Below are 14,317 nucleotides of genomic sequence, written 5' to 3'. Positions count from 1 at the left end.
AAAAATTAGTCTCCTCCAAAAATTATCGCTCTAGTTTATAATTGTACATAATAAAGTTACATAAAAAATTCGTAATGTATACCTAAACATAAAAAGAAATGTAGCTGTAATGTAAAAATTGAAATGTAATATATCGGAAACTATATATAAAGAGATAAAGATCGCGTAACTATTTATAAATTGTAGTATGAGGCATCTTAATTAAGATGCGAAAGATATTAAAGAATATTGTGCCGATTGTGTTATTGTACTTCCGAGCAATAGAACACGCTTTACCTTTTACGTGTTTACGTGGAAGCACTACCGGAAGCACTATACCGTGCAGTTTCTTTCCGCAGATACGATGACCTCATTCGCATGCGCCTTAATTAACGATATATATAACGAGCGATCGTTCAATTAATTAAAACTGCAATGCTAAAATTTCTCGAGTTTCGCCACCGGTGTAATTGCTGGCCGCTCGTGTCTCACTCGGTACATTCCAGATATGCATGTACATATATAATTTTATATATTTATAATTCAATACACATAATATAATATATATAGTATATGTGTATATCATATATATTTTATTATATATAGTTATGTGTTTGTATAAAATTATATTGTCCCTGCTTTCTCATATTAATTCAAAATATTAAAAAGAATAAAAGAAAAAATTATAACAATTTCCGAATAAATGCGTGACTCGATTGTATTATTTAAAAGCTTATGTGCTTCTAAACGTTTATCGCGAAATTATTGCAATGGAAATTAAATTGCGAGATGAATACAAATATTATATTTTGCATATAAATGATATATACATATACTATATATATTATATTATGTGTATTGAATTATAAATATATAAAATTATATATGTACTATATATAATTAGTATTTATATAAATTTGTTCCAATATATATAGTAAAACCAAATTTTTTTTTTGCTGCTGAAAAGAAATAACTATACACGATAAAGAATTAAGAGAAACTATTTTATTTCATTTTAATTATATCCGAATAAAAATTAAAGTAAGGTTGAATATATAATACATATTGTATATAATAAATATAACAATTTCCGAATAAAAATGCGTGACTCGATTGTATTATTTAAAAGCTTATGTGCTTCTAAACGCTTATCGCGAAATTATTGCAATGGAAATTAAGTTGCGAGATGAATACAAATATATTATTCTTACAAAAATTATTCTTACAAAATCTCGAATTATCAGATGTGTATATGAGTGTATATACGACGTTATTGAACGACGCGGAATGTAAACATTCCTCGAGACTCGAGACACACCGAGCGATCAAAACAAAGCAGCCCCACCGAGGTCATCTACGCATTTTGGATTCTCAGTCGAGTGTGAATCACGCTTCGAGACGGACGTGAAAGTGCGAATCGGCTTATTAACTTTGATTAATAAATTCCGCGCGATAATTTCGATAACCGACATGCATTGCTCTCTCTCTCTCTCTCTCTCTCTCTCTCTCGCAATGAGATGATTCAAAATGTCACACAAGTACAAATAACGCGCGAGATACATATATTGCATACGTGACGCGCCTCAGGCATAAATCTTTTTGCCAGCAATTAAGCGCGATAAGGACGTCGTAAATCATCGAAATAATTGGTCACGCATTCCGCGAGCAATCCTACTTTACGCGTACTATCTTTTCAACGCCTGTCCGCGCAACCATTAAGTTCTCTGAGGTAACATAAAGAAAATCCCGATCCGTAAAAGCCTCTCTCTCTCTCTCCCTCTCTCGCCGCGACGTTTAATCGCTTATAATCGAGTATCAAATGCAAGCCGAATGCAAATAAAGCTCTCGAGCTATCACTTTGTTAATATTTTTCTTTCAATATTATATTTAAAGAGTTAGGGAAGAATCTGCGAGATCGTTGTATCGGAGAATCAAGGACGACGCTTTTGTCAATAATAAGATCAAGTGGCGTAAGGTTAATTGCCGGGATTCGAATTGCGGGGATCTCTGCGACCGGTAGTCCATACGCGAGGAAGGAAGATTCGAAGAGACGTGTGAGAAAGGCGAAGGAGGCGCAGCCTCCGGGGAAGATCTGCTATCTGAGACCCAGAAAGGAGAGAGAGGGCAATGGGGGACCATCTCTTGGCGGACCGCGCTTCTTCAACGCCCGGTTAATTCACTTCGGGCCCCGACTTCGCCACCTTCTGCCTCTTCCTCTTTTTTTCTCCCTCCCTCCCTTTCACTTCTTTCTCATGCTCTTCTTCTTCTTCTTTCTACCTCGAGGCGAGGGAGGCGCGCACCACGTGCCTACTTGAAAAATCAACGCCGTTACCGAGGGCCCTAATTAATTTACATAGCGCGATGAGCGAGGGAAGGGGAGGGAAAGAAGGAATAGGATTCCTCTGCGGGTTCCTACTCGTGTTACTCCGATTAATGTTGTCGATCGAATGCAGGACTGTTAATCTTATTAACGGCCGCAACGAGCCGCGAACTAAGCTTTTTAATCGAGCGAAAAGACCGCGGAATGGAAGTCAGCGTTATTGAATTTCTAGAAATTAAATCTCGATTGAGCGGAAAAGCGGCTGAGAATTAAAACGACAGCGCGATGCGATATCGTCGATAATTTTCATCGTGTCATTATAATATTTGTATGTTTAATTAAATTTTTTTTAAATAATATAGAATGTGTATAACATTAACACAATCTTTTTATAATTATTTTCTATATTGATTCTGATTAGAAAATGAATCAAGCGGTCCAAAAATTATATTATTTCTATTTTGATCTTTTTCCTTTAATTCGATTTGTCATTTAATTTCTTATTTACAATTATGATATTTTAGATCAACCTTATTATCTCATTGTCGTGCAAGGTACAAAATTTTGCAAACGTGTCAAATCTTCGCAGAAATAAAATTGTATAATTAAAATTTGATTTAAAGTGAAAGTAAAGAGATGACCGACTCGAAAAGGGAGGCAGAGGTCTCACGAAGGGGCGGTAAGTGAACGCGGCCGACTCTCAGATATCGGGACAGATCGGGGACGACAGACAACACTGCGTTGCGAGTCTCTTCGACTTCGGGAGATCCGAGACCCGACAATGAATACCTATTAAAACGGCGTGAACAATGCGCGCGAATCTCGCCCTCGCAGTATCGCAGCAACAGCAGCAGCAGCAGCAACAAGAGCTCTAAGTATAAGCTCGAGAGCCTCGGTGATATACTGCGAGATTCGCGATATCGCGCGGACGTAGCCAACAGCAGCAGTAACACACACACACACACACATACACACACACACACATATATATATAAATACACAGATAGATGGACGGACAGACCGGTAGCACGGAGGAGGTCCTCCTCCGCACGTTCAATCCGGATTCGTGGCCGTGCATTACCTTGCATACGCTATTGCGCCCCGGTATATCAGCCATCTCGCTTCCTCCCGTTCACGAAGCGCGAAGATCGGCCGTTCCCGTACCGTGATGCCCACACCTCTTCCGTTAATGGATTCTTTCCCACCCGTTCCTCCTGCGCTTGTCGCTCCCTTTCGGAGGAAACGCCGTACGTGTACGTGTTTAGCGCGACAGTCAATATCTCGATCAAATTCTATTTCTACTTTAATTCCGATATATACATACATATAATTAATATCGATAGTGATTGAAAAATCTTAAGTACCCTTAGAAATGACCAAGATAAATGCAAATAAACGTAGATTCAAAAAATAGCGGGTTCTTAAAGCTGTGACAGATCAGATGTTCAAAATTAAAATCTACAATTTAAAAGATTTGCTTTAAATATGATTCTACATATTTAATAATAGATACCGTACTTTTATTAATAACTTTTTAACACACGCTTAAATAAACACGCAAATATAATCTTGTGTATTATTATACACACATTAGAAATGCCTCGTGAGAAATTAATATAATGCTTTTTTATAATAAAGAAAATGGTTAAAAATGATGTATGCAAAGACAATCTTTTTTTTTTTGTCCGTTCCGGTAAATCCTCGACTGTAATCCTTCCGGTAAAATCAATGAGCTCAATTTCACGTTGGCGCAGAATTCACTTCGCTCGTCGCGAGATTGGAAACAAAGAACGAAAGCACGGCGGCGAATAATAGTAAATCGAGGAAGATGAAAGCCTACCCATTATTCCGCGGCGATTTTTCGATCGGCCCTGATTGCGATTGCAGATTGAGATTGCGCAACGGTGGTGCAGAAAGGCGGTGCTCTCCCCCGTTATAGTTGCATACTTTCTGCATAGCCGATCGAACGTATTATTTCGCAGGAGCATCAATTTTATATGAATACAGAAGCATTTATCTCTTTTTATTTTTGGCGATAATGGACCTTCAAAAAATTCCTTTGGTTAAGAAAAAAAAAACCTCCTCGTTAAGGAACGAGAATTTCTTTAAACGAGACTTAATCAGATAATTTTTTGCGTTATTTATTAATATCATTATTAAATAAAATTGTTATTGAAAATTCCAAAAGACCATTTCTCATTATTTCAATTTGTGCGCGAATAAAATCTTATCCTTTAGTTCTTATATTTTATTCCCGTGAAACGCGCGAAACATGATTTTGATATTAAGCTATCAGTCGGTGGATAGTGGAAGAATGGATGGGCGAGTCTATGGACCGCGCATTGTTTCCGGTTCTTATTGTCCTGAAGATATAACGAGTATCTCGCGTGCTGACAAAAGTAGATAGTTGCGTTACGATGGAATTCATGGCCACAACTTGATACTTGCCGTATCTTAGCTATCATTACGCAAACGGCGAGAATAAATTAATGAACTAAAATAAATTCATTGTCTGATTTAATTAAATTTGATTGACATGATAAAGATGCCAATAATTAAATGATACACATATATAATTAATATACATTTTAAACCGTGTCGTAAATAATTTAAAATGATATTAAAGTAATTGAAATAGAGATTCATGGCCAAGTAAAATAAATTTAAAAAAATTATCAAAAACGTGCAATAATTACATATAAAATTTGATATATCGGGTAAAATTGCAATGGTGTTTCTGTGAAATAACTTTAAAAATTAGCCTTACCTTGAAAGTAGCTCTTGGTGCGGAGGTAGCTTACGCTGAGTCTGAGGATGCTGAGTCGATCTAGCTTGCTGAGGATATTTTGCTCGAAAGGAAGTAATGATGCTAGTGTATCCAGCTCGGCGTTCAATCGCTCCCGATGTCGCTTGCTAGGATTCGACTTTGTCACCCCGTCTTTTTGTGGTGGTTTTAAGCTGCAACAAAATAAATATATCGCATATTATATAGATTTAAATATTAATTTTAATAAATAAAAATAAATTTTTTCAAAATAAAGTCTTTGACGAATTTTATGCTAAAAATAAAAGGTCTTAAGCAAATAAATAGATAAAAATATATTGTTTCTAAAATAGTTTTATATTTTATAAATAAAATTTCATTCAGAGTGTATTTCTTTTACAAAAAGAGTATTTTAAGATTCGAAAACGTATGGTTTAAGAAAAAATTATGGCTCCATTCTTATGAAAAGTAAAATTCGCCAAAACACAATCTTAACTTCTTAAAATTTTTTGAGACACCGCGTAGTTTGTTTCGCGAAGAAACACCGCCTAATATCGTTGATATTAGATAAGACGCGTCGTAAAATCCGGTAAAAATAAATCTCTATTGCGAGACACCGCGGCAATTAGCAATCTTACTGATCCGTGGCGATAAGAGTTCAATAACCAACGGGCTTTTGTTCCAAGCCGCGTGATTCTAGAGGATTAACTTTGATAATCAAGTCGCGGCACACTGACTGTTATGCGCGCGCGTGGAATTTACATTTTACTCTTCATTACCGGAATCAGCGTGCACTTCTCGAATCATTAACAACAGGCGGCTCGCGTCCGCAGGACTTCGATAATTAAAAGTTGCCGGTACGCACCGGCCAGTCTGATTGACACCCTGCCGGTCCAGAGGTGTCCTTAGATGCAGGACGTAATTTGGAGTATTTACGCCGGCGGGAGCGGGTCGTTCGATTGGCGTAAAGTGCGCGAGTTATTTAGTAGATACAACAGTGGTAAATGACAACTACTACATGGCTATTACATGGTGGTCCGACTAGCCAGCATTGGCGTAAGCATTTTTGCGGAAATAAATGCATTCAAAATGTTTACTGATGTAAAAAATGATTTATCGTCCTTTCTTAAAATCTTATTTTTTAAATTAATCTTGATGTTTTATTTTGTGTACATATTGTATAAACGATAAGTAAATTATAAAATAAATTTATGACATATTTGAGACAAGCTATTTATATATCGCATAAAAATTAAAAATTAAAGACTTAAAATATTCTCTGTGTGCAAAAATAATTTTGCAGTAACGTCACACACTTCTCTTTTATAATTAATATTAGAATATTACAGAAATATTTTCTTCAATGTCTTTAAAAGCAAATATAAAGTAGCAATGCCGCGCCATTGGAAAATTAACATGTAAACCTTGTATTTAAATACCGCACTGTCCGCTTAATTAAAACGCTCACCCCGGGTGTGGAAGCTATTGACGCATCATAATAGACAATATGACGTGTAATTCCATCACAATGAAACGCTTACGAAATTAAAATCGCAATTTAAAGAGTGTACGGAACATACAAAACAGAGTTAGCAACAATATGCGGCTTTAATATAAAGAAAAAAATGTCGCAAAAAATTACAGGACCGAAGTCTTTGCGATCAAATATGAAAGTTAACACTCGAAGTTAAATGCATTATCAAAAATTATATCTTAATTAACAAGTACCGTAAATCCATTACAGTTCTTTGAACAAGTCTTTTCTACTAAAAGATATTAGCATAATAAATTATTCTCACTTATAAAAATTAAGTTAAGTTATAAAAACGTAGAAAATTTTTCAAATTTTGTTTCCTTGCTTCAAAACGAGCGTTTCCATTTTTATCTTTTGCCACAAATTCGCTCACAATACGACCCGAAATGTTTATAGATTCTCGGTGCGCTTGATGCACTATAAGTTGCATCATTAACGATTCCCGCGGATTCCTCGACGCCAGCTCTGCTGTGGAATTAATATGCAAAATCAAATTTTATACGCATCCGGCAACGGGCTGTTTGTTTAATTGAAGCGCTGGCGAGGCGGAAACAGTGCCCATGCGACGCGGAATGAGCGCGGAATACTCCCGGGCTCGTCAAAGACACCGCGGCGGCCATTCTCGCGCAGACCTATACTTAGGAATAATTATTATTCTTACGCGGTATACATATATTTAACGGCCTTTGCGCGGCCTTTCTCGCGCTCTCTCTGTCCCCGAGGGACTCGCCAAGGCCTGCGCAAGAAAGCGAGATGAAATAGCGTCGGAATGGTTCGCGGCCAGGACCAGTTCTTATCATGAGTTATTAAGAAAATAGTGTTAATGAGATATCACTGTGTGTGCGTGTGAGTGCGTGTCGCTAAAGAATCGACGGGACGCCCCTCTTTTGCCTTGTGATGTATCTTACACTACTTCTCGCAGGATGATCGATATGTAAATAAACGTCAGTTATGAAAAAAATGTGAAAATGAGATAGAATTTTGAGATAATTAGCATTTTAATTAGCGCTTTAGATCTTAAATAAGATTCTAAAACACTGCAACATCTAATTTCAATATATTCACAATAAAAACTTTGTTGTACAAAAAAATATAATGCAAAAAAGTATTTTAAATGATAAAAAATAATGCTATTCAAATTGACAATATAATGATATGTGAAAGATATATCATCAACGTGTACGTAGTAAATTGCCTGCGATCATTAGATTAGCATCTTATGGCCTAACAGTTGAAAATTCCTGGAATTTTATTTTTATATTTCCATTATTTTTATATCAAGATGGATTCTTAATTAGAACTAAATTCTATTTACTAAGCATTTTTAATTAGAGCTTGAAAAAAGAGATGGTTTTATTATAATCAAATAAATATTATTAATATTTGTAAAATTCGGTTATATTTCAAGAGAATTAAAATATTCTAATCTATTTATTTCTTCATAAAAACTCTTTCAATTTTCAATATCTTGTAATTATTAATATTTTATTATTTTTTTTACTGTTTTTTTTTTCTTTAATACTTGTGTGCTGGAGAGGATATCCAGCGATCCTGAGACATTCTATATAAAAATACATTTCCAAAAAATATACAAGAGAGTTTAATGAACTCGGTTGGGGAACGTTGGGGTTAACATCGAACCCACGTGGCCCACGCGGTTCCGCTCCTACCCTAATAATTAGCTTTGTTTTACGCTACGAACGATGAGAAGAAGAAAGAGGAGAAAGGGAAACGAATGTCCGGCAACGTACTAATGATATCCTAATATAGAACTATTTCTCGAGGACCTTGGTTGCGTTCCTTATCCTGGATAATGAATTCGGTGTCGTCTAATAATTAATAGAGTTCTTTTTGGCAGCTGCGCCGGCCGATATACAATCGACAATCCCATTCATCACGCTTTCTAACCCCTAAGCATTTTAATTAAAAGCATCGCTTCTTTAACGCGTTTACCTTCTTCGAAGAATCGCGGTTTCCGAGGACAACAACGGCGTCTTTATTCTCAAAAGACGATAATTTTGATAGCTTTATGGATTAAATTCGGTTAAGGGACATTTGAAAGATAAAATATTTTAATATTTAATCGATAAATTAACTCTTTCATTACATAAAGTAAAATTCTTTAGCCACACTTTTTAGTCTTCAAATTTTATTACATATTTATTAAATTTTATTAAATATTTATTAAATTTTCATGTGTATACTTTTACACATTTTATATCTATTGTATATATCCAGATTTAATTAATTGGTATTTAACCGAATGCGTTTTATCCCATTAGTATCAAAATTATTCAAATGAGACAAAAGCAATAATATGGAAGTAATGTAAGTAGTATACTCTGCCAGTCTTACATAACGCGAGGGACTTATACACACCAAAAGCATCTATAGAGACGAGATATCGTGCGAACATAACTATGTATAATATAGCTATGGACGGACCTTGCACGATTATTATAGTTATCTCAGAAATACAAACGAGACTCGACGCTATGTCATTATCCGTAGATACAGTAACTGCATCTTGATGACAGATAAAAAAATTATAGATTCGGAAAAATAGTGCGACGCGTCCCGCAGAATCGCTCGAAGAATATACACATTATGCAAGCTAAATTTATTCGCTGTCAAAGGGAAATTCTTTTCCTAACATCAATTCAACTTAATCGCTTATATCGAGTAAATCTGAGAGAGAAAGAATTTACTATTATTTTATTTTCATATATATTTCATACATATAATTTTCATATATATTTCCTTTAGTATTAATGTATTATTATTTTATTTTCATATATATTTAATTCTAGATATTCGACTTTCAGTCAATTTAAATAAATATGTTTCTCGATTAAACAAATAGAAAACAGACTTACAGGCGATATTGAATGTAAGTAAAAATAGAGATTACCTCATCTTGAATGTTTATCGATCATTTCGAGCGAGTTAAAAGTATGATCTTACTATGGTCTGCCAGCAGGTTTGCCAGGTGATAACGCGTCAAGTTCTCGCGCCCCTCCCGACACATTATCGTTCGTAGCATTAGACCAGTCACGTAGATGCGTATCGACTCTACGAACCGTGACACACTCGAAAAACATACAAGTACATATATATATGTGTGTACTTCAGACTCCGTATAATGATCGGCAATGTTGCCGCGAAGGTCGTTAAGGAAAGGCCTCCCGGCAATTTTCATCTTGGAGTGAACCATCACGGTAATTTTCAACGACATTTTCTTGGACAGGTTCGCCGACTTTTCGAAGAAAATCATTCGGAAAGATCCGCTCGACAAAAATATACGCCAGTTTTAAATTCCAACGAAATATCTTTTGCAAGCGAATTTTATAAATGACAGCGCATTTAATATTGCTTTGTAATATGAGCCGAGATTCTAATTTCTTATATTTAATCCAAATTTAATCCAAATTTAATCCAAATATTGAGAATTACATGTACGCATGATAACGTTAGATAAAAATTCCCGAGTACCGGCGTAATTGCCGAAAGATGTAATTAATAACCGATCATTCGATTAGGAGTTATAAATTGGTTGCGCTCTCTCGCTGGCTAATTCCGTAAGCGACTGACTGATTAGAATTAAATAACATGAGTTACAAGGTGGCGCGTTCAGACGGTCGGAAGCTCTCACCGCACGCCATCCTCGAATCCATCAGGCGGGTAAATCCCAGTCAAGGTTGCCTCGGTGCTCGCATTAAAGCCTATTTTGTGCACTGCCATCCTCGGAGCGCGCGCGCGAAAAGAGGAAGATAAGTGAACAAAGAATGGCCGATGACTCGGGAGTATGATCGGTCGATATTTTAAGGGCACCGAATACAAAATCGCGCGAACAATGGGAAAAGAAAAAAAATGACAGCAGAAAGATCCAAGGGATATTTTCCTGAGAGTTTTTCCAAACTTTATCATTTTTCTTCTAAAATTCAATTTTTGTAAATCTTTTTTTTTTTTGTAAAAAAATATCAGGTAATATAAAATCAGGGAAATTATACATAAGTAACTTGAAATTAATAGATAAATTATCTCATTATGTATCATTCCTCCAATTCTTCATCAATTTATTTTTCATTTTTTCATTATATTATCTAATATATTTTTATACACCTATATAATTTTGATATTCACATATCAAATATATTCATTATATAAAAATTATTATAGATATTTAATATTATTGGATATATGTATATATATATATATATATATATATATATATAAAAGCTTTTGCTTGACACTGTTCGCCGACGCTATTCCTCGTCGACGGTAAGAACCGGAGGGATTGGTTGTTGGAATGGAGTTCGAAGATGCGCAGGCGCCGCCGAGGGTGGGTCCACTATGGATTTTCGAGGGTAGATATACCAGCGGCCGCGAGTTCCGGGGTGGCAGACAGCATGGGGTAGCAATGGAAGCTCCCACCGCGGTAGGGATGGTCACCCTGATAGCCGCCGCGTACGAGGGGTGATATATACCCCTCGAAGAGGGAGAGAAAGAGAGTGAGAAAGAGGAAAGCTACCTGGGAGTACTCGACCTTGGACCGGTCCCTTCTCACGCGAGAGAGGCGATGGCAGATAAAATGGAGCACGTTGTTTCTGTCACTGCGAAAAGATGGATTGTAAACGGAATCGCGACTAGTTGGCCGGCGAGCTGTCAGTGCGGAGCGCCCGATTTAGACGAGAAAAACAAGGCACTTCGTCGTTGAAGTAATCAATTTAATGAATGAGTACGCGTGTAACTAGCGTAGGTGCGGCATTGAAAGAAGCAGCCGTGTAATTATATTCTTTCTGAAATGCGAATGTAATTGTTTTTAATTGTCATAGAGTTGTAAAAGTAAAAAATCAATCACACTAAAGCTATATAACTATTGTTCATTTTTATGTAACATTTTGAAAATCAATAGCAATGAAAATAAATCATTATTAATAATGTTAATAAAAATGATCTTAAATTTTAACACATAATGAACTTTATTTATTAATTAATTTAAAAATAAATTATGCGGGCTGAAATTTTTCAACATAATTAATTACGTTTTGCGTCATCGAAATATTTTCATATTCCGTGAGAGAGACGAAGAACCGATTTTATCGAATCAGATCCTAGGGGACGATACGCAGGTATTGGTCACGTGGCCGAAAAATTATGACTTGCTTTATTGTAGATAATGGCTCAGGTGCTTTTCAGGGGTCCCGCGCTCGCGATAATTATATTCTAATGGAAAAGTGAAAATTTCGTTCCATATTCACCGGAAGTAACATAGCAGCCGGCTGTCCATCGTCTCACATATAATGTCCGATTACATATTCATGTAATAAAAAATACAAAGTGTTCACAAAAATTCACGTGGCAGCTTTAGATTCTATTTTTTCTTCTAAACTTTCATATTAATTATCCTCTTAATATATAAATTAATTAATTAAGATAAAATGATTATTATTAACATTGAAATAAAGATGTTAAACAATTCCTCCAATAAACAGAAGAATAATATAGATTATTAATATATAAAATATTAATTATTAATATATAAAATTATATTTTACGATGCATTTATTTTACTCATGCATAATTTGCAGCGATAAATCGTGTTTATTCCTTGTCTGAAAAATTAATGCCACACGTGTAAATACCGTAACACAATTATCGCGAGTATTACGAAAGCTATTTAGCGGTCCGTAACTGGTAGATCTTAACACACACGAGACGACGTATTGAATCTACAATAATAAGCGACTATCTCCAGCGCGATCTGAAACCGGTAACAATACGTTGAATTCACGGCTGCATCCGTTTACCCGACTCGAAAAGATTTTCCCAGCGTTTCATTTATGCTGCATTGAACTCTCGTTCAGAAAAAAAAAAAACATTGCACATTGCGGTAAAAACACTTAACCCGGCTGGAAAATAAAAATTACGCGAGCGACTATAAATTACCGCTGCTATGTAAGTATCCTTCATCACGCCACAGGAGGCAAGCAAATGTTTAAAAAAAAAAAATCATATACTCCTTATCATATCACAATACGCTATCTACGATAATAAAGCTAATCTTATATTGAAAATCAATTATATGCAAATCAGAAGTTATTGTCACATGTAAGTAAAGATAATTAATAAAAAGATCATTTTCGCAATTTTATTTTTTTTTATAAATAAATATGTTTTTCTAATATTAGCAAAAATTAAATTAAAAATTCTTTACGTAAATATTGAAAATGAAACACTGTACATTTTCGCATGTTTAGTATTCAGAATAAATCGTCTATTATTGTGTTTATCGAGCCTCTAAAATTTTGAAAAGAAATTAGAAATTAATATATATACGTTATCCTGAAAACTCATGTTGTTTTCGTGGGGAGAGCAGTATTTATGCAATTAAAGTAAAATCTCATTTTGTAAAAAAAATAAGTAGCTGGCTTCGTAAGAATGGATCTGTTAATGAGTAATTAGTAGTCTTAATAAATTGCGAAAATGGCTATTTACCTAGCTCTATAAAATCATTTCTCGCAGGTCAACCATGCGTGGAGCGTGAAAACGCATTCCACGTATCGTTAGCGGTGCAGATCCCGTTTCCAGTCCACATATCCGCGCGGAATATTCCACAGAGATTTACTTTACGCATGTTTCAATAAGAAAAACTCTCGGTCTCTGAAATTAGTGTGCGCTAAATATAAATATTTGTTTGCTATTACGTAATCAATGACAAATTACAAAGTATCGCAAGTGTTCATACATCATGTGCCGTAATGTTGACACAATGTAGACTTGAAAAATTAATCCAATCCTCCTTCACATCATAATCTATGTTAAGTGTCTGAAATTTCTGATGATACGCCGCCGTTTTTCAACGCACACATGATCATACAGATCTCAAATTTTATGTATATTTCAGCGAATAAATTATGCAATCATTATCGCACACTCGAAATAGTTATATTAAAAAAAAAAAAAAAAAAATCAAATTCATGTGTCTTAATTTTAAATTTAAATTTTTAATTTTTAAATTTCTATCTCGATCATCGTAATTAATGATATGCACAACCAAATTATGATAATTAATTTTTAGGAAGAGCGAGGAGAGAAGTAGAGAAAGAAAAGAGCATTCGGCGATGATCTGGTTCGGGAGATTCTTCCGGTGGCGCTTGGCATAATAGCAGCGCATCTCGCGTAAATACGTCTTCCGTCTACGTGCTAACGTGTCTAATGTGGCGCGTGTGTAACGAGAGAACGAGATGCTTTACGCTCCCGTTAACGCGAATATCATGTATAATACGTCGATTACGACGCGGATCGTACGCTATTATCCGCAGCGTGGCCCGTTTGACGCACTGGAGAGGATCCTGCCGATTAAGCCCTAACAGGATATAGAATTTCACATTCGCGATGTAGAATTAGATCGATCTCGGAATCGAATTATCATTTTTTATACGTTGAGGTATCTCTCTTGTCGCTTAATTTTTTCTATAGTTTTTGCTATAGTTTGCCTTTAATTTCTCACAATTTAATAATATTTTTATGCTAATATTCATATTATGATTAAAAAATTTATCGATAATTATCTAAATGTGATATTTTTGTCATATATTACACTTAATTGTATTGTATTATTGTATCATAATAGCATAGCATTAAACTAAGTGTCTCAAAATAATTAAGCACAAAAACAAGCATAATTAATTACAATTCTTACATTAATCATATATTC

The 14,317-nt window shown here is 35.1% G+C and overlaps 1 protein-coding gene across 3 annotated transcripts in view; it reads right to left on the bottom strand.

The window, feature by feature from the left end:
* The window catches only part of LOC126852725 (aryl hydrocarbon receptor protein 1), a 190,304-nt gene that overhangs the window by 97,583 nt on the left and 78,404 nt on the right, over nt 1–14,317 (bottom strand). For all 3 annotated transcript variants that reach the window (XM_050597818.1, XM_050597816.1, XM_050597815.1), the window contains exon 2: nt 5,067–5,257. Coding sequence is in view for 2 of the 3 variants with exons in the window: in XM_050597816.1 (XP_050453773.1) it covers nt 5,067–5,257 (191 nt within the window). In the remaining variant the exon portion in view is untranslated. The remainder of the gene's footprint in view (nt 1–5,066; nt 5,258–14,317) is intronic.

The sequence above is a fragment of the Cataglyphis hispanica genome, chromosome 11, assembly GCF_021464435.1.
Source record: "Cataglyphis hispanica isolate Lineage 1 chromosome 11, ULB_Chis1_1.0, whole genome shotgun sequence".
Classification (NCBI taxonomy): Eukaryota; Metazoa; Arthropoda; class Insecta; order Hymenoptera; family Formicidae; genus Cataglyphis; species Cataglyphis hispanica.
This window is presented reverse-complemented; position numbering and strand designations above follow the sequence as displayed.